The sequence below is a fragment of the Lepidochelys olivacea genome, assembly GCF_965140295.1.
Source record: "Lepidochelys olivacea isolate rLepOli2 genome assembly, chromosome: 12".
NCBI lineage: Eukaryota > Metazoa > Chordata > Testudines > Cheloniidae > Lepidochelys > Lepidochelys olivacea.
The window spans coordinates 13,492,455-13,514,183 of record NC_140422.1 but is presented as its reverse complement, the minus strand read 5'-3'; the positions used below and the strand labels follow the sequence as shown (position 1 = coordinate 13,514,183).

General features: G+C 39.2%; 1 protein-coding gene across 10 annotated transcripts in view; it reads left to right on the top strand.

Annotated features, from left to right (window-relative positions):
• The window catches only part of CHD9 (chromodomain helicase DNA binding protein 9), a 185,559-nt gene that overhangs the window by 84,212 nt on the left and 79,618 nt on the right, over positions 1-21,729 (top strand). For all 10 annotated transcript variants that reach the window (XM_084645123.1, XM_084645126.1, XM_084645124.1 and 7 more), the window contains 8 exons: positions 5,391-5,537; positions 14,060-14,128; positions 14,239-14,294; positions 15,550-15,667; positions 16,496-16,582; positions 17,134-17,271; positions 19,119-19,240; positions 20,542-20,785. In XM_084645123.1, the coding sequence (XP_084501249.1) occupies positions 5,391-5,537; positions 14,060-14,128; positions 14,239-14,294; positions 15,550-15,667; positions 16,496-16,582; positions 17,134-17,271; positions 19,119-19,240; positions 20,542-20,785 (981 nt within the window). The remainder of the gene's footprint in view (positions 1-5,390; positions 5,538-14,059; positions 14,129-14,238; positions 14,295-15,549; positions 15,668-16,495; positions 16,583-17,133; positions 17,272-19,118; positions 19,241-20,541; positions 20,786-21,729) is intronic.

Here is a 21,729-nt window from a genome sequence, read left to right as displayed (position 1 = left end):
AATGTAATAGGGTTGGTGACATTTTTAGTCAACCTCATTATCCATCATCTTGTTCATCATTATGATCTCTGTCGAGAGTGCAAGGGTTACCAGAGTCTTCATTACCTTGACTTGTACACAGTTCTGTGCCAAGAAGATTGTTCTGCCTACAGACACAGTTGATTATCTCAAAAATGTTTTCAAGGCGTGTTGCTTGTGGAAGTGTTCTAGGTTTTTCAAATGCTGCACAGTGTGTAAGAGACTCTGATTTTCAAGGGAGAAGAAGTAACTGTTCTCTCCCATACTTCAGTGATATTTCTTGTGATGTTTGGGTAGCTGTAGACTCTTGAAATACCACTCTAGCCACTGAATGGAAGATATTCTTTCCATCAGTGGTCTCTAAATTTATTTCTATATGATCATCATCTTCATGGATGAGGTTTCCACCGGCATGAAGTGGTACAATTCCATTTGGAATGAACACGCCTTCCTAGAATCTTTCTACTTCAATTTTTGTAGTACTAGTGGTGAACTGCCATAGCTTCTTATAATTGATGCAGTGTCCATGAAGCTGTAGTATAACAATTAAATTGCAAGATCCAAAATCTCAGTGTAGCTGTACTGTAAGGCTTACCTGCAATGGTGTGGTAATTTTGAACTTGTTAAATACCATGCACTCTGGAACTTAGAGGCACCTTCTTTGAATGTCTTCTGAAGGATGATACTCCATTGCTGACTGAATTATATGCCTCTTTATGCATCAGTCAGGAAAAACTCCTGCCAGTTGGAGCACAAAAGTAGCTAATCTCTATAAACTGTAGTCACTTTGCTTTGGATAATATTTTGTTTGGTTAAGATGAAGAGAAGAGGTTTAAAAGTCCATAAGTTACTTTGAATGAGACTTATAGTCCTAAATTGCTTATGCATTTTTGAAAATCCTACCCAAGGAATTTAGGAAGTCACCTAAGTTCTTCGTAGCCTGTGAGAATCAGTGTAAGAAGAATGCCATTTCCTCTCTAAACCAATAAAAATGGAGCTGAGTATGCTCTGAGACCATGCTCTAGGTAGCGTCAGGAGCAGTTGATCTTAAAACTGACTGTGTTAGTGCTACTGTGGTATCATGTCAGTTGTAGCAGGTAATAGCAGTCGTAATAGTAGTTAGCTACCTGGAGTTCTGTTTTATGCAGCGGTAGTGATAGTGTGGCTGATGTGATTAGGCCCTATGATGTTGTCCCCTGAATAGGTAGGTGGACACAGTTGGCAATGGGCTTTGTTGCAAGGATAGGTTCCTGGGTTACAGGAAACCTACTGATTGCTATACTTACCTACATTCCTCCAGCTTTCATCCAGACCACACCACACGATCCATTGTCTACAGCCAAATAAATTTGTTAGTCTCTAAGGTGCCACAAGTATTCCTTTTCTTTTTATATTGCAAGTATTCTAGGATTTGAAATATGTCTGACTGAACAGTTGACCTTTTTTCTAGCTCTCTTAACTTCTTTAAATCCCTCTCTAGTTTCTTTTTTCATACTGATAAGCTGACATTTTTTCTATGACTGCCTACATTTTCTCCTGAAATGCCCTCCTTTCAGAGATAGCTGACTACTGTGTTTTATTAATTATGATGTAGCATTTGGATATCTGTAAATTTATGGTTTCTCTGTGCATGAAAAAACCCATTTTGACAACGACTACCTAATACAGACGGACAGAGCTCCATTCCGATAGGCTTGAGCATAATTATTTTCACTTATATGCTCTCCCTGTATACTAAAGTCTGTGATGATTATATTCATTTTTTATTTTATGCGTTCATGCTGATGATGGTTTCTGTTCGATAACGATCCAAAGCAGTGCAGACTGACACATGTTCATTTTCATCATCCGAGTCACACATCACCAGCAGAAAGTTGATTTTCTTTTTTGGTGGTTTGGGTTCTGTAGTTTCCACATCGGAATGTTGCTCTTTTAAGACTTCTGAAAGCATACTCCACACCCCGTCCCTCTCGGATTTAGGAAGGCCCTTCAGATTCTTAAATCTTGGGTCGAGTGCTGTAGCTATCTTTAGAAATCTCACATCAGTACCTTCTTTGCGTTTTGTCAAATCTGCATTGAAAGTGTTCTGAAAACAAACAACATGCTGGGTCATAATCCAAGATTGGTATAACATGAAATATATGTTAGAATGCAGTTAAAACACAGAGCAGGAGACATACAATTCTCCCCCAACGAGTTCAGTCACAAATTTAATTAACACATTATTTTTTTAATGGATGTCATCAGCATGGACGCATGTCCTCTGGAATGGTGGCCAAAGGATGAAGGGGCATGCAAATCTTTAGAATATCTGGAATGTAAATACCTTGCAATGCTGGCTACAAAAGTGCCATGTGAACTCCTGTTCTCACTTTCAGGTGACATTGTAAATAAGAAGCGGGCAGCATTATCTCTCGTAAATGTAGACAAACTTGTTTCTGTTAGCGGTTGACTGCACAAGAAGTAGGCCTGAGTGGGCTTGTAGGCGCTAAAGTTTTACATTGTTATGTTTTTGAGTGCAATTATGTAACAAAAAAAAATCTGCATTTGTAAATTCCGCTTTCACAATAGGGGGATTGCACTATAGTACTTGTATGAGGTGAATTTAAAAGTACTATTTCTTTTGTCATTTTTACGGTGCAACTATTTGTAATAAAAGTAATATAAAGTAAGCATTGTACACTTGTATTCTGTGTTGTAATTGAAATCAATATATTTGAAAATGTAGAAAAACATCCAAATTATTTAATAAATTTCAATTGGTATTCTATTATTTAACAGTGTGATTAAAACTGCAATTAATTGTGATTAATTTTTTTGAGTTAATCGCGTGAGTTAACTTATAGCAACTTATAGCCCTTATAGCAACTTAGTTGATCAAATTGATAATTTTTAGAAAATACAATTTGCCTAATGTTTACTATATCTTTCTCTTCTTGGCATTATTTCATTTTTTTTCTTTTCTGTGTTGTTGTAGACCATGATGTGTCTTTTCTTGCTTTGTGTTTACTGTTGTTGCCTATCTTCACTTGTCTAGGGGCTCACCTAAGTGAAAAGCCAACTCCCAAATCCTCTACTTGTTGAGAAGTAAAAGGTGTCTGGGATTCCCAAGGGGATGTTATCTCTAAATCCTCCTCAGGGGAATTTTCTTATTTGTATTAGCCTCTGGGTGGTATGTGTCTCTTGTAGGCATTCACTTAAGGAAGGAAAAAGAGCAATCTCTTTGTATACATACCTCCTCCCCCCCACACACACACACATTCCACTTCTGGTTTCAGTTTAAGGTTGTGATCCTTATCTTCAAGGCCATTGTTAGATTAGGACCCTGCTCTTTCACTACATCTCCATCTGCTATCTTTTAGGATGTTTGTGTTTTTCTGGAGCAAGGCAGCTCACAAAACCCAGGGAAAAAGTGTCAGAGCTAGAGATAAAGTATTTTTATTTGAGGTCTTCATACTATGGAACAGACTCTCAGGGGAACGCTTATTAATTTGCAAAAAGAAAAGGAGTACTTGTGGCACCTTAGAGACTAACCAATTTATTTGAGCATGAGCTTTCGTGATGCATCCGATGAAGTGAGCTGTAGCTCACGAAAGCTTATGCTCAAATAAATTGGTTAGTCTCTAAGGTGCCACAAGTACTCCTTTTCTTTTTGCAAATACAGACGAACACAGCTGTTACTCTGAAACCTCTTATTAATTTGGAGTTCAGCCTCCTCATTGGGCACACCATCTTCCTCTTGAGAGAGCATTCCTGCCATAATTAGATATTTAAACCAATCCTCTTCCCCCCCTCCATCCCATTTAAAAATTGCCCTCCCTTCCTACAATATAAATTCAATGCAAGTAAAACGTTCTGTTCTTCTCACTTTACTAGTTATGAAAGACTCCAAGGATTCCACAGGAGACCTCAATATACTTTACTTTATATATGCTTAGTTATTATGGTGGTGGGCTCTATACAAAACCCTTAAAATAGATAAGAGCCTCTTGGCTACTGCAAAAGTGTGTCAGGGACTATTGTACACCTTATTTCTGCTTAATGAATTGCCCCAACACCTGCTTCCACTGTGGCTCATAGCTTTAATGTTTCAGATAACAGACTAGACTGGTCAGTTTTCACTCTGATGCAGTAGTGTAAGTTCTGCAGAAGCTTTTGGCACTTGCCATATTTGGTGTAGAGCCTTGTTGATTGCTAGCTAATTAGAGAAACACCTTACTGTAAATGAGTGCTTCATTCAGAGTAAATCCGTGTGATTCAGTTGCTTTGCTATAAAGCTCAGTCCAGTATGTATGGAGTTGCAGAGCTGTCTTATTTCTATACTTCTGCTGATTCATTGCCCAAAATAAGAGATTTTCGTAGGCAGATCAGTGTTTTCAAATCAGTTAGTTGTCAGACTTTGTGTTAATTGTTATACTGATTGCTGTTGCCTTTGTTATCCAGTCTCCTGTTAGTCATCAGCTCATCAAAATAATTAAGAGACTGTAAAGGTGGTTTTATCATTAAGCTTAAAATGGTTAAATGTGTAAAATCTGCAAGTATTTGAGAGTTATAACACCAAAGTGAGAGAAATTGTTAAGAGTGGGATAGTCTAGTAATGAGATTTTTTTTAAAAAGTAAAAAAACATTAAGCTTAAATGTGTATGATATCTCAAAGTTGATGTTGGTTATACTAGAATAACCTTGATCGAGACCCGTAGAGGAGATGATGGAATGGACAGTATACTTGTGTAAAACAAATAATAATAATAATTAATAAAAATCATACAGTATCAGCAGTATGACTGGCATGATCTGATAGGTCTCTTCCCTTTCTTAATTTCTGAGAGTCTTCATAATACCGGTTTATACAAAAAGGACCTTTTATTTAATAGAGGACTCACTTTAGCATATTGTGTAAATCTTCACTTTATAGGTTATTGGTTTAGATAGATTAATAGCACACAGTGGTCTTCCGTATTTATCCTTATGAAATTACTGTTGGGAGAAATTACAGTGAATTCATGAAACAAAATAGCTCTCACTTGAATTTTGTTCGTAAATATCCAGAAAACATTACTCCAGTTTCATTTCTTAGCTGTAAATACAGACAAAGCCACTTAACTACTTTTATATTTTATTATGTATAACTTAAAGAAACATTAACAAGATTTGTAGGTCCAAAATTTGGCTTAGAATCTCCCCACCCTGTTGTTGTTTATACAGTTACTTTTTTTCTTTAAATTTGTACACTTATCAAAATTACAGCTCACTAAATTTTCTATAATAATATGTAGTGTAGCTGAATGACTATTTTTAAAAAATCAATATAAGCAGTTCTTGCGAGAGAGAATTTTCAGTAAAAATATTATGTTGATATTACTGTATTGTAGAAGAGAAGATCAAATCGTCAAGTTAAAAGAAAAAAGTATGCTGAAGAAGGAGAAGGAAAACAGTCAGAGGAAGAGGCTAAAGTTTCTGTGAAAATCAAAAAGAGTTCTGCTCCTTTGCCTGCTGAGCAACCCTTACAATTATTTGTGGTACGTAAAAATCCAGAACTGTGAGTAGTGTGAATCTTCCAACTAACTTCACTATATCATGGGTAAAGCCCATTTTGTTAGCCATGTTTGGCTGACTTAGGTCAGTTACCCAGTAATTATGATGCACAGTAGCAATTGCCCAGGTTCCATACAGTTATCCTCCCCTTTCCAATTTTCAGGTCATCTTGTGTGACATAAATACTACTTTTTTGGAAAGCTGTAGCAAAAACAGTTCATCCATTATTGAGAACAGGGTTAGAAAAAATTACATTGTTTTGCCAAATGTTACAAAATTATTGCAGCTGCTTCATTGAGAAGTTATGGCACCTCATGCTTTTGAGCAGGGACTTGAAATATGGTAGGTGGTATATCCTAGGGTCAGAGAAATGCCTTTACCTATTCTTTTGAAAACCCACCCCAATTTAGCCACATTATAAGCCTCTAAAAATTACCATTTCCACATGCTCCAAAGAGGTTTGTTAGAAAATGGCAGCAAAATTCTCAGGACATTGCATCTCCGCTAAGCATGCTCCACATCTACAGAACTGTCATGTTCCTGCCCAGAGCTGAACTGGACTTTTCCTGCAGTTGCTCCTTCTGGCTGTTGATGACTGCTGTGACTGTGGGCACCAGAGCTGAGAATAAGGAGACTTTCTCTCTTGTTCTCAATACTCCCCCTGTTGGAAACTAGGTAGCAAGGAGGAGACAGAAGCCAACTTTTTTGAATTCAGGGGGTTCAGTAATAGAGTCAAGGGGGAAGAGCAGTCTATTGGTGGACAGGTACAGGGGATAAGAGAAGGGAAATAGCAACATATTTGAGGGATGGACAGGAGTATGAAGACTGGTACAGTCTGGGCCAGGGTTTCTGATCCTGTGGAGTCATGACCCAAAATTAGGTTGCATGTGTGTCAGAGGGTTGCTTAGGAGGCCTGGGGAATTGACAGCTCGGGGCAGGTCCTGTCTTTGGGGAGGGAGTTGCAGAGCCTACCCCTCGTTCATTCTGCAGTGGCAGCTGCTGACATGTGGGGCTGGCTGGGCTCTGCTCCCCACTTGGGGCATTTTGCAATATTGTGCATGGGGTTGCAGTGCTACTCAGGTTTGGCTCAGTTGTCCTGCTGGCATGATGTAGGGTGAGGGGGCAAATTTGAGTAAGTTGTGCTGAGTCAGAGGGGCTGGTCCAAACCTGAGGGGTGCTGCAACCCCAGAGGTCACAGTGCCTGGAACAAGGAGGTTAGCCCAGCTAGTTCCGATGGACAGGAGCCACAGGAGCTGCCACTACGGTGTGTAAGTTGTAGTTATTTAGTACTTGTTTTGTTGATGTGGATATTGTATATTGTGGATAAGAAATATTTAGTAAACCACATGTGTTTTGCACTAAAGCTATTTAATGCATTGTGACAGGCCATCGAGGTTTACAAATGAATCCTGAGCCCCAAAAGATTGAGAACCTGTGGCCTAGGCAGGGACAGGAGCAGAGTGGGACTGTTATGTGCAAAGAGTAATAGAAGAGGGACTGACAAGAACTGAAGGGGATATGCTGTTGAGGGACATTCCAGGAGACAGGCAGAAGGAGACAGACAGGTAGGCTAAGAGGATCTGTAACCACTAGATACATTATTCCAGATTTTAGGAGGGAACGGAGTCCCAATGTGCCTTTGCTGTCAGCAGATATCCATGAAACTCACTGACCAAGTGTGTGTTTAACTTTGAGTAATTTTATATCCTCTGCACCTCACTGTTCACCTCTTTTTCTAGATCATTTCTGAAGATGTTGAACAGCACAGATCCCAATGTCGATTCTTGGGAGACCACGCTATTTGCCTTTCTCCCTTATGAATACTAACCATTTATTCCTACCCTTCATTTCCTGCCAGTTCCAGTTCTGCTGATGGCCCACGTTGGGGTCAGTCTGATACCACGTTATGGAATTTTTGTTTTTTGTATTTGCTATAAAAAACCCTGCACAACTTTGACAAGGGGTTGTGTGGGAAAAAAATATGATGTGATCATGTAATTAAAAATTGTCTTAAGATGCATTTGCACAAGGGGGCGGAATTATGGCTGCACAGGCAACCTTTGTTCTGATCTTACTGAACTTCTGAATGGTGGACTTTGAAACCTTAACTTTCTTTTAACATAGGTTTTTTGTTTAGATGTATTTTTGTTTTATATGTAATAACTTAGGGCTTGAGATATGGAATATTTTTTGACAAATTGTGGAAATTGCGAGACATTTTTCCTTTGCATTTTTTTCTTTTTCTTTTATAAACTGCACACACCCACACACTTATGCCTGTCTCTTATCTTTTTTCTCTTTTTTACCTTTTTTGCCTTCTTTCTCCCTTTTCTTTCCCTTGCCATGTTTGATACCTTTATTTTTTTTAAATTCTTCCGTTTCTGCTTCTTTATGCTTTTGTTGTTGTTGTTGTTGTTGTTCCTTTTGTCCCTGGTTTTCTATTTCACCGTCTTGGCAGAGTTGGCAGAACTGCAGCACTTTACACACAGACTGAATGGAGAGGAAAACTGACTAGCATCCTAATCGGTTTTCCCTTTGGCTTCTTACTGTCCATGTAAAGACTCTTTTCAGCTACCAAGAGCAGGCTGCTAACGAAAATGGTGTGTGTGTTCACCACAACAGATTAACTTTCCATTTCACTATATAAAAATTTTGCTGTAGAAGCAACCTGAGAAGCTTAAGGTACCTTTCTTCTTCAGGTGCTGTGGAGTAAGCTGCAAAGGTAACCGCTTGCTCCAAATACAAAGTGATGGAGTGCTGCTACTTCTGTTTCTTGCAGGTTTGGCAGCCCTGGCTTACTGAGGGCTTGATCTAATGCCCACTGAAGCCAATGGAAATATCCCCATTGACTTCAGTTGGCTTTCTATCAGGGCTTCAGTGTTCTTCTTCGAGAGCTGTCCCTGTGGGTGTTCCATTCTAGGTGCTGGTGCGTCCCTGCGCCTTTGCTCGGAGATTTTTACAGCAGTACTCTTACCAGTCGCGCATGGGCAGAGCTTCCTCTTTTCCCCTCCCCCCTTGCTCTGAGTGTACCTTAATAGTACGCGTGCAGAATACCCCTCAGTTCCTTCTCTACTGTCCCCAGCCTGAGACAAAGCTCAGCAGGTGCCACAAGTACTCCTTTTCTTTTTGCGGATACAGACTAACACAGCTGCTACTCTGAAACCTGTCATTTTTCTCCCTTGTTACTCTTACCTTTTAGATAGTTCGTTTGTTACCAGTAGTGTTTGTTATTAGTGTTACCAGTAGTGTGTTAGTTTCTTTTAAAAAAAAAAAAAAATCTCTTAGTTCCTGTCAGTGCAGCCGCTCCTGACATGCCTGGCTCCCCAGGCTTTAAGCACTGCTCTAATTGTAAGGATACCATCCCTCTGTCTGATGGCCATTCAAAATGCATAAAATGTTTGGGGGAGTCCCACATCCCCCCCAAAATGTGCCCACTGAAGCAAACTCGAGTCTAGGGCACGAAAGGACAGGGAGTTGAGGCTAAAGCTGCTCTTGCTGCAAAAATCCTTAGGGTCAGCTTCAGAGCCAGGTGCTAATTTCGGCTCTGCTCCTGACCACAGCCCCCACGCCGCTAAGAAGATGAAGAAAAATTAAAAAAAAAATCACCTTCTGTCAGCCACAAAGCGAGCTTCGCAGGAGAAGGCTTCTCCTGGCAGGTCTACCACCTCCCTCCCAGCGCTCCCCTGGCTGAGCAGTTTTGACGCACTGGGCTCCTCCAGTGCTGCACGAAACCCGCCTGGGGCTGCGGCAGTAGCGTGGAGCTCCGGTGCCGAGGCTTCAGGCTTCCAGTTGCCTGCCTCTCAGTTAGCACCTTTCGGCACCACGGTGGAAGCAGTGCTGACACATGTGGACGTGCCTGACGCCCCGCAGGCTATCACCGCTCTCCCGGCACCCGCTGAGCTGGCCGGCAGCCAAACGACTTTGAAGACACGGGTGCAGAGGAACTTTTTGTCGCAGCAGATTCCTCTCGCACAGCCCTCACCACACAGAGGAGCTTCAGCACTACAATTTAAACAGTCAAGTGACGTGCTTGTGTCACCCGTTCTGCAGTCACCCTTACTGAATGCCTGCTTCTCACCAAATGCTCAGCCAGGCTCCGAACAGCCTTCCTCCAGTGAGGAGGAAGCTGGTCTCCAGGAGGATTTTTCACCATATGAAGTGTCTCATCCTCAGACCACAATTAATAGAGGTCATAGAAACATCACCTCGTCATACTCTCAGGATCCTGCCCTGTGGTGTGTAAACCCGTGGATGGCACCACCTATGCCCTTCCCACCACAGTGGCAATATTGGGCCCCGTGGGTATCCTATCCTCGAGACCACACTCGCTATGCCACCTCAACCAGGCCCGACACCGGCCCAGCACCACAAGCTCACGAACCTGCCACCGATGCCAGTCACCAGACAGCACCATCACAAGTGCAGAATCAGGCACAACCTGTCTCTAACCCAGTAGACTCAGTTGTTACGCCTGACGAAGCCCTGCTTCCCCCTCCCCGGTCATCTTCAGATGACTTTTCAAAATTTCAAGATCTTTTCAAAAGAATGGCCAGTGAATTAAGAATTAATCTGGAGGAGGTTCCTGAACAGCAGCATGAGTTAACGGACATTCTGCAGCCGCCTTCTTCTTCCAGGATTGCATTGCTGATCAATCCAGCTCTTCTGGAACCTGCGAAAGCCATCTGGCAGACTCCTGCTGCAAGCTTATCTACCTGCAAACGAGCGGACCGCAAGTACTTCATCCCTTCCAAGGGCTCTGAATTTCTTTTCACTCATCCAGCACCTAATTTGCTGGTAGTTGATGCAGTGAACCAAAAGAACAAGCACCAGTATCCCCGCTCCGCCCCAGTTGATAAAGACAGTAAGCTTTTAGATCTGCTTGGACGTATGTATGTATAGATAATGACAGACAACATCGCCTGCATGTTCTATCTAAACAGGCAGGGAAGAGCTTGCTCTCATTCGCTTTGCACAGAAGCTATGAAACTCTGGAACTGGTGCCTTGCGAACAATATCCGGATATCAGCCCCCTACCTTCCCAGGGCTATGAATACCACAGCAGATGAATTAAGCAGATGTTTTCCTTGAGACCACGAATGGGAGATAAACGAAATGATCATCACCAACGTATTCCGCATTTGGGGCTACCCAACCATAGACCTCTTTGCAACTGCGAAAAACACGAAATGCCCCAAATTTTGCTCCAGAGCAGGACTGGGCAAACACTCCCTGGGAGATGCATTTATGATTCTGTGGCACTGGAACTTACTCTACGCTTTTCCCCCGATCCCGATTGTCCACAGAGTTCTGACAAAAATACGAACAGATCGTGCCAAAGTGATCCTGATTGCCCCAGCATGGCCCAGACAGCCGTGGTTCCCATTACTCACCAGGATGTCAACTCGACCACCAATCTCGTTGCCTCTCATTCCAAACCTCCTGTCGCAGCAACACAGCCGATTTCTCCACCCCAACCTGTCTATGCTTCACCTCAAAGCTTGGTTCCAACATCGTTCTCCCAAAACGAACTAGCATGCTCTGACGAAGTCCAAAGAGTGCTCCTACATAGCAGAACACAATCTACTTGCACCACCTATCTCCAGAAGTGGAAGCGATTTACACAATGGTGCTCAACTAAATAACTGCTTCCTATGTCTGCGCCTTTTCCTCTTATACTCGGCTACTGTTGGACCTCAAACAATCTGGCTTTTCTTTCAGCTCCATCAAAGTCCACCTAGCTGCTATTACAACCTTCCACAATAAAATTGACAGTACCTCTGTGTTTGCTCATCCGATCACTAAACGTTTTCTCAAAGGACTTCAATCCCTATACCCATATACCCAGGCATTAGACCTCTTACCCCCCATGGGACCTTCACTTAGTGTTATCTTGCTTAACTCAACAACCATTCGAACCCCTAGCCACTTGCTCCTCCTTACACCTTTCTGTGAAGACAGCATTCTTGGTGACAATCACTTCTGCTAGACGGGCAGGAGAAATAGCAGCTCTCATGGCAGACCCACCGTATACCCTGTTTTTTAAGGACTGTCAAGCACTTCAGACCAGTATAACTATGAAGGAAAATTCCATGGTTTGAGGGGCAGGAAGGACATTTTTGTGGAAAGGGTTTTTTTTTAAAAAAGGGAGCTGTTCAAAAGATGAAGGAGTTTTTGAAGTATTCGAAGTAGTGCTGGCAGAAAAGAATTTGTGGGTGGGACTGCAGGTGCGGCTGTGGAGGTGCAGGGTGATAGCAATTTGCAGCATAATCCTGCAGTTTATTTACATAGGTTTAATTCTTGTTAATGTATGGTGATATTGAATTATCAGAGTAAATTCAGAGTTCTTTGATGGTGTGAATGCTGCCTGTTAATGGGCTGTTTAGCTTCTAAAGATTTTTGTCTTTTGAAATTTAAAAATAAAAAGTATATCAAATGAGAGGTTATACATGTTCACTAAAGATACAAGTATGTAGCAGGTATTACCAATGTATGTATTTTTGGTTATGGGATATTCTCTGTATTATATTTGTAATTAATGTTTATCTTCTCATAAATTGAGAGAGGGTTTTTTTGTTTTGCTTGTTTCTTTTTTGTAAAGATTGATGTCTGGGGAGCCTCAGTTGGCAAATTGTGGATAGAGAGCTTGACACCTTAAGACAAGATGTTTGTTAATGAAAAATAATATGTTGCTTGCTGCTTATTCTGTGTCAGAACACATCCTCTGTGTGATATATTGAGATCCTAGAAATCTGTTTGCCATGGAAAAATACGGAATTTGCATTTGTACAGTACATTTTAGTTTTTACATTTTGTGAAAAAATAAAAACACATTCAGATAAAACAGGGTTCTACTGTGCCTCCGTTATCCGGCTGTCCATATTAACAGAACCAGGGCTGTCAACCTGAGCCCGGGGCTGCAGGCTTGGGCTTGAGCTCTGGGCGGCATCCAAGCCCTGCTGCCCAGGCTGACAGCCCAAGCCATATTAGCTGAAAATGCAGAATGGAGACATAGAAGTATTTGGTATGTATATATAAGAAATACAAATCACAATTCTGTTAATTTTATTTTATTATAATAACGGCACTGGTAGGCTTCAGACTTGCTTTAAAATGTAAATATATCAGTAACACATTATGTTCAACTGATACCTATATAAATTGTGGCTAGGGAAATTCAAGTTCAGCGTTTCATTTTAGTCCGGGAAAAACATGGATTTTTATGGGGGGGTTTTTGGCAAATTTTGGGGTTTTTTTATCATAGAAAACTAGGATCACAGTTTGATGTCGAACTAATCAATTATTTTGATGACTCAAAGAGACGGGTATGATTTTAGAAAGTAAACAGTAGAAGAGAGGCCATGCCCTGTTTTCATTCTGAAATTCTAAAAAAGCTAAGGAAGAAAAGACAAACATTCTAGAGATAATTCTGCATTCTGTACTACCATGATTTTTAACTTTCCATGAGACATCAACATATGCTTATGTAGTCTCTTATACTCAAACAACCATTGTTGCTTCCAGATGACCTTGCTACGAGGATAAGAAGTAACCCAACAAATACCTATTGAGATGTTTTTGAAAAACTTGCTTTATAAGATATCCATATCTTACATAGGATATATTGTGCTGAATAATGCCACATCTCACCTATAATAAAGTAATATTATAACCCATCTTAACCTTCAAGCAGAACAATTAGAAATTAAAACATGATTATTATTAAAATACGCTTTATATAAATGCAGTTGGCATCTTGCTAAGCTTTCATGAACGCTATCAGCTAAATGGCCCATTAACGCTTTTCCTTCTCTGACAAAAATATTAGCCAGCTTAATTAAGTTACAGTTAAAGATAAGTACCTATTAAAAATTGAGACATCTTGCATACTGTGTAGAAAAGAAGTTTATTAAAAGGGTCTGTATTCAGTTCAATCTAACATTTTCATTAATATATAGAACCCAGAGGGGGCTTTGGTGACTGTGTGAGCTTCACAGAAATAAGCATTCGATTTTAAAAAACATGGAAACTATTTTATACTTTAACTGAAAGAAAAAATAGTGCGATGGATCAGCAAAATGCTAGCACATGTTGGAACTTCAGCATTACATCCTTAAATTTTTGAACAATAAAGTACCGCTTCTCTGGTTATATATGGTACAGAAAGTGAATTGAATTGACCTCACCAAAGTAAAAGGTACAATGATTACTTTAGAATACACATTTTAAAAATACTGACTTTGTGTTCATCTGGATTTTGTGAAATAAACAAAGTGACAAGTTAATAACCAGTCCAGGGAAAGATTTATTGAAAGATTTTTGTCACTGGCTGAAAGGAAATGGAAAGTTTATGTACATTAAGAAAAAGAGACAAAGAAACTGTTTTTGCAGTACATGCTGGCCTTTTAACGTTCCACTGTGTTTCCTAGGCTTTTTCAGCCTTATACATCTCTAAAGAGATTGCCTAGTACTGACTGTAATCATTTAATTATTTTTCCACATTTATTAGGAGAATCCAAGTGAAGAAGATGCAGCAATTGTAGATAAAATTTTATCCTCCAGGATAGTGAAGAAAGAAGTGAGTAATTGTGACTAAAATGAGGGTGGTGTGTACACGAGGGAATTATTTATTCTAAGATGTGCTTTAAATGTTCATGTGTCTAAAAAATCTTGAATTTACCTTCTTAGATATCTGCTGGAATGACAATGGAAGAAGAAGAATTTTTTGTAAAATACAAGAACTAGTAAGTATTATATCACAAGAGTGTTGTCTTCCTGAGTTTGTAGAAAGCCTGAAACAAGCTTTAAGATATGTGAAGTGTTGCATCATGTTAAATAAGGCCCTTCTGTACTATATATTTTTGCTCCTACAGAATTTAGGAATTCGGGGAATTCAGCATTTTTGCTACAGAAGTTCCCACACTGTGTTACCTGTGGCTTTGCCCTGCTGGGTCCTGCCAGCAGCCGCCTTTAGATTTCCAGGTTTCCCTGTAACAGGGAGTTAATTGGATACAGTGTGTATTCTTTACCCTTTTCCTTGGAGCCATGCAACAGGGAGTTGGGGAACCCAATCTGAATTTCAGTTTGCAGCCATAAAACAAAGGTTGAACCAGAAGTGCAGACTAGTGAGCTAGGCTGCCACTAGGGAAAACAAAGAGAGGAGCAACTGAGGCTAGCCACAAGCTCCCCCTTTTCCTGGCACACTTGAGGTGAGGAGGATGTTCTGAACTGGACCACCTGGATACAATCACAATTATTGAAGCCAATGAGACAGGCATGATAAACTTGAATCCAAAATGGAAAATAGTAATGGTTGATGATGAAAAAGAGCCTTCTTTCATATGGCTTATACGTCTTTCCTCTCATCACTAAGATCTTTCAATTGCAAAGACTTGGGCACTTGGTTAATTTTATGCATGTGAATAATCTCATCAAATTGTTACTCCTCAGTGTAAATCTCCAGAATTGGGGCCCAGATGTTCTGGGGTTTAAAAGTTTTCTCACTAAAAGAACTGAAACTTACTTAGCAAGATTTTTTTTTCTAATAAGCTATTTCTATTAAGATGTTAATTCTCTTATCACTGCATGAACAAAGACCCTGATCTTGCAGAGTGAGGTGTGTGAATAAACTGCTGCAGCTGTATGGAGCCCCGTCAATTTCAATGGGGTTCCATCCGCTTGCTGAAATCAGTCCATATGCAATACATTGCAGAATTGGGGCCTAAAATGTCTTTGAGCTCTAGAGAGGGAAAAGGTGATTGATATGTTATTCATTAAGGGTACCTTAACCACATGGGGTCAATCTAAAGTGCATGTATGTGGAAGGAGGGGGAATAGACTGATTGAACAAAATGGTAGAACATATTGTGTACATAAAAATGTATGTGAAGACACATTGCTGTCCTCTTTCGATGATTGCATATTGTGGAACCTGTAGGATAAAATAAGTATAAAAACTTTCTTGTAATAATATTTTAACTTAATGTTTTATAATTTTAGCTCCTATCTTCACTGTGAATGGGCCACAGAACAGCAGCTTTTGAAGGATAAAAGAATCCAGCAGAAAATTAAACGGTTCAAGCTGAGGCAAGCACAAAGAGCCCACTTTTTTGCAGATGTAAGAAAAATACACAGTAAATTAGACTTTTGCTTGCCAAAAGCTTTACAAATTCTTTCTTTATTTTTGCATTTATTTTGAATTACGTGGTTGAATTTTAATGCTAAATAAAAAGGTCTTGGATTTTTCTCTTCCTTAAAATTTATTTGATCCAAAAGAATGTCATCTGTAGTTATTTAAGTACTTGTGTCTTTTAAAGTCAGGATTAATTATGTAACTTTGTGATCAGGAGAGACTGATACTATTAATGACTGACAGACACGCAGAGTATGGGTATAGTGCAGACTTCCTGACATAGTGATGTCAGGGTACTTCAACACTACTTCTACTCTTGAGCTAGGTCACTCTGTGGCATCATTTGTCTCTAATTGTTTGGTGATGTTGTTTTTATTGTTATTTCTGTTGCTGTAGTGCCTGGGAGTCTAGTCATGGACCAGAACTCCATGGTCCTGGCTAGACTCTGTACAGACACAGAACAAAAAGACAGTTACTACCCCAAAGGGCTTACAATCTAAGTATAAGACAAGAGACAACAGATGGATATAGACAGACCGAGGGAGAACAAGGAAACGGACGAAACTGGTCAGTATGATAGGCTGTGGTCTCTGTATACCAGCAGCCTAACCGTTGTCAAGTTTTCGGTAGGTATCACAGCAGAGCAGTGGTTTTGAGGTGGATAATGTGGACAGAAGCTCACAGGCATTAGATTGAGACTGCTTACTTATATTTATACCTAAACAGGTAAAAGCTGGTGTATTAAATCACAGCAGCACTGATCTCCTCTCCAAATAACCCCAGATTACTAATTATATTACTCTTGAATTGTAGATGGAAGAAGAACCTTTTAATCCTGACTATGTTGAAGTGGACCGGGTGCTAGAAGTCTCCTTTTGTGAAGATAAGGACACTGGTGAGGTAAATATTTGACCAAATGTAGCTTGAAGTAAGCCAAGAACACAAATTCTCTGTGTTTTGTGGATGTATCACATGTTTTTATTTCAGTGGACTTCAGAATAAAATCTTAATGATGTGAGTTTCATCAGTGGTTTTGACTGAAGTGTGTGTGTGTGTGTGTGTGTTTGTCACTCCTTTTGTTCAATATGTATTTTGAGCCCCCTAAGGAAAATAGAAACTCTATAGAATGTAATGCCTTTTCATTTTTTGTAGTATTACTAGTTACTAGGTATTTAGAGAAGAATAAAATACAAAGTGAATGCCCTAAAAACCTAGTCAAAACAAAAGCATGAGATGACAAAAACAAAAAATTACGTTAAAGGAATGGAGAACATTAAATTCAGCTGTAAGAGTCACATATTCATAGATTTATTTTTTTTAAGGCTAGAGGAGACCATTATGACCATCTGTCTGATCTCCTGCTAAACTCAAGCCATTAAACTCGCACAATAATTTTTGCTTCAAGTCCATAGTACACAAATTGCTAATATTAAGGATTTATTTTCCTGCAGCCTGTTATTTACTACCTAGTAAAATGGTGTTCATTGCCATATGAGGACAGCACCTGGGAGTTAAAAGAAGATGTAGACCAGGCAAAAATAGAAGAATTTGAACAACTGCAAGCTTCCAGGCCTGATTCAAGGAGATTGGTAAAAATATACCTAATTTGTCAAATAGGACTTTTCCTTTCCAGCTTTAAAGCTTTGACTGTATTAAAATATAGTATAAGTTTCACTGAAAATCTGTAAGGTGTACTGAAAACACTCTTACAAGTTTATGCATCACAGCTCTCTCTTTTATATGTTAAGGTCACAGATGTGGTATATTCTGCATCAGGGAGAGTCTAGAACTGTCTGCCTGCACTTATGGAGGCAGAACTAAAACTGGCTGGGTCATCAAGGACTGTCCAATCTTAATGTCCATTTGCTTCCTGCAAGTAACAGACATTTCTTTTTCTGCCTCCAAAGCTGCAGATAGGGTGAAGACCTACTGTAATAGGTCTGTGAACTTTATTACCCAGACAAGACATTCTCAGTTAAGTACGGATACAGTAGAACCTCAGAGTTATGAACAACTCGGGAATGGAGGTTGTTCATAACTTTGAAAAGTCCATAACTCTGAGCAAAACATTATGGTTGTTCTTTCAAAAGTTTACAACTGAACGTTGACTTAATACAACTTTGAAACTTTACTATGCAGAAGAATGCTGCTTTCCTTTTTTTTTTTTTTTTTAAAGTAGTTTGTTTAACAGGACTGTTCTCTATTTGCTTTTTTGGGGGTGGGGCGGGGAATCTTGCTGCCGCCTGATAGTGTACGTCTGATTCTAAATGAGGTCTGTGGTTGACTGTTTGTAACTCTGGTATTTGCAACTCTGAGGTTCTACTGTAAATGTTCCTGTTCTCATATACCGCCTGCATATATAGCTGTTAGTAAGATACTTAACTTTATTAATCAGAAAAAATTACAGAAGTATTCTGATAACTTTCTGCAAAGCTTTAAAATAAGAGATGAGTAATAGAAAGTAAATTACCATTGTAGAACTTACAAAGGTGAGTGGAGAAAACACTTTTGTAGAGAAATCCACTACTAAAATGAACAGAGAGATAATTAGGTCCTACATTTCCACACCAGAGCAAATATGCAAATATAACTGTCACAATATACTCCATAGCTATTTCCTGACTTATTTTTCTCCTCTTGATAATAATTGAACAAATGAAAAACTTAATAGGAAGAAAATTATGTACAACAAATAAATTACTTTTGTTGAAAGAGAAGTCGTATATGTCATTGTCACGATGTACCATAAAAGGCATATATAGTAAAACTCTGATTTTATTTTATGGCAAAATAAATAATCAAGGGGGTGGAGAGGGTGCATGACTTTTTGTACAAAATCAGTGGTTTTTTCCTTGTTGCTTAATGTGCAGGCTTTGCAGTTTATTTCTTCATTTTTGAAGGCCATATTAGCCTCTTTTGCTAATATCTTGCTCAGTTCCTCTGGTACTTGTTTAAAATGTCACCATTTTCCAGAAGTGTTTTATGTATCTGTTACCTAATTCTTTTGGGAGGTTGGGTGGGGAAACAGAGCAAACTTGATGTAAGTGTCATCTGAACAAACATTTAGTAGGCCTTTTCAGTCTGCCGAGACTCTATCTTTTTTTCCTTCCTGTAACATTCAAAGCAATCTTTTAACTATTAGCATTTATTTCTAAAAAGTCAGTTACATTTGATTTTGATTTATATGTTTTTCAATTTATTAATAAAGCATTTCTTGTGAGCTCTAGGCATATGTGTAATAAATGTATGTAAATTCACATTCATGAATTAATTTAATCAATAGAGAGTAACAATAACAAGAACCTTCCCAACCACAGAAAAACAGGCAAACTCATAATCCTTCAAGTCACTCTCTGAGGAAAAACAGAGTACAGAGATGTTTTGGAAACAGAAAAATATTTATGCTTAGTTTAAAATATTTTTGTTTTCCTTTAAGGACCGACCTCCTCCTAACTCCTGGAAGAAGCTAGAACAGTCCAGAGAATATAAAAATGGCAACCAGCTCAGGGAATACCAACTGGAAGGACTCAACTGGCTCCTTTTCAACTGGTACAATAGGTAAGGGCACTGAACATTTTGATGTAAATTTCAACATTATATTACAGGTAAAATGGATTGCTATATTATCGTGAAGGAATAGTGCTTTAGTTTCATTTGCATTGACTTTTCTGTATTTAAGCGGAAAAGTTAAACCTAGGAAAATATTTAAGAGGCTTTCAATTGAAATTTGTTATACAGATTGTCAGTCTGGATATGTGCATCCTTTTGCAAGTCTTTGAGATTTTATTTTAACTAAAAGTCAAACAAACAAAAAGTTCTATTAATGTTTTTTTCACTTAACTAAACCCCAAACACTGCACTTTACTGGAAGTTGGATCCTAGACACTGCACTTTACTGGAAGTTGGATCCTAGAAGACAGTGAAGTGCACAGGTCACCAGTATATCATTTAAGCAGGGAAGACAAAAGGGTCAGACCCTTGCTTATTGGAGTACCAGAGAAAGGGGAAGGAAAAACCATTAGAAGGTGGAGGAGGTTGAGGGCAAGCCAAGACTGCTCCAGAAATAAGTCACCAGCAGGGTTTTGAACATTTATAGCACAAAATGGAATGGAAGGGACTTGTGGAAGGAACAGGTGGGGGTCTCTATACTGCCGGCTTCTGTGTCTCAAAAAGTAATAAAGCACACATAAGGACAAACAAGTTGAAGAAAGAACATAAGGAAATGCATATATTTACAGCATTCCAGGAGCTTAGACATAAGGATGTTACCAGTGTTAAGCTAGCACTGGGGGCCTTAAACCTGTTGTCCTAGTTGTAGTGGCCAAAATTTGGGATGGGGACATCATAGGTCCTATATCTGGATGCAGATGGGATATTCCAAGCATGGTACTCACCCCTCCCATGTGTGCTGGGTCCTCCACAGAATATGCACAGAGCCAGGAGCTGATGTAGGGTCACAGGACCTCACCTCTAGTAGATCCTTCTAGCGAATCTGTGTGGTTTGTAGCCTAATTCCCTAGTCTTACTGGGAGGACGGTGGTTAGGCTGACACTACCGTGAGAGAGAGAATTGAAGAAAACTCTGCAAAAGGAACCTTGTGGAGTTCTCCTCCTCCCTGACTGCCTCCTGGGGTTTTACATTAAGAGGTACAGTTCGACCTCTGGGTGGGTACCCAGTTTCATGCTTTTATTACAGTGGGAGGAATACCGTTGAGCCTATTCTGCACTGCCTCAGTTTTGATTATCTGTTTTAGACTTATATTTTTATGAACCTTAATTGTTTTCAGATAGTGTCCTTTTGAGTAAAAGTGCAACATTTATGGTTCCCTCTAGCCTAATAACAAATATTTGTAATTTCAGACGAAACTGCATTTTAGCAGATGAAATGGGTCTTGGCAAAACCATCCAGTCAATTACATTCCTCTATGAAATCCTCCTGACTGGTATACGAGGGCCTTTCCTGATCATAGCTCCGCTTTCCACTATAACCAATTGGGAAAGAGAATTTCGCACATGGACTGATCTTAATGTCGTGGTATATCATGGGAGCATGGTTAGCAGGCAGATGATACAGCAGTATGAGATGTACTTCAGGGACTCACAGGTATTGTAGTGATGTGTTTGTACACTAGCTTACTGGCTAACTTAGTAACCCAGTTCAGATAACAACTAGGAAAATCACACGGTAGAGATCAGTGGTATGTGTCTTAGTAAAAGCCGTTTTACATCAGAGTATATATTTTTAATTACTATTTATCAATCTTTAGTGTGTGATAATGGGTGAGTTTAATATATGTGGTAAAATTGGTATTGTTCCAGCTCCTCTAGATCATTGAGCCCCTCCAATTTTGCACTTGACTATGCATGGTGTAACCCATCACTGACTTCAGTAGGGCTCTATGGGGAGGCGAGGGTGAGCCCAAATATAGTCAACTGCAGGATCTGGGCCTGAATTTGCAGAGTAGATGGAAAAGAAAGTGAAGTTCTCCAAGCTTTACATAGTCTCAAAGAAAATTAATTTTCTTGCTTTGTATAAGGCTATTAATTCCCTTTCAAGATTTAAATGAACACTACTGAGATCCAAATTGTATATATTAAAAAATTTACATGTATTACTAGTAACTTGTGTTTTATTGAAATAACTAAAAAAAAAATTTGATTTCATTTTCATCATTTACGTTCTTTCTTTTTGCATATGCCCTGTCTTAGACTAAACTGTTCGATTCTTGTGTGCTATTTCCAGCATTACAAAGGCCATTTTTTACTTCCTGAGAGAGGCATTTTTTTCATTTAAAAATATTAATTAAATTTACATTTATATTTGGTTTTATAGTTTTTTCAAAATACAAAACCTAAATTCTAAACATCAAATGTAACATGGAAAAGATATTTTTAAATTGACTTGTGTCCTATTTTACTACTTCATACTGTGTAAAGAAGGTCTGAGAAAAAAAATTTTCCCCCACCTTTCTGTTTACTTCATTTTCAAAATTATAAGTGAAACTAAACGGAGCAGTTCTAGATTCCCAGACCCCAAAGAAACAATAA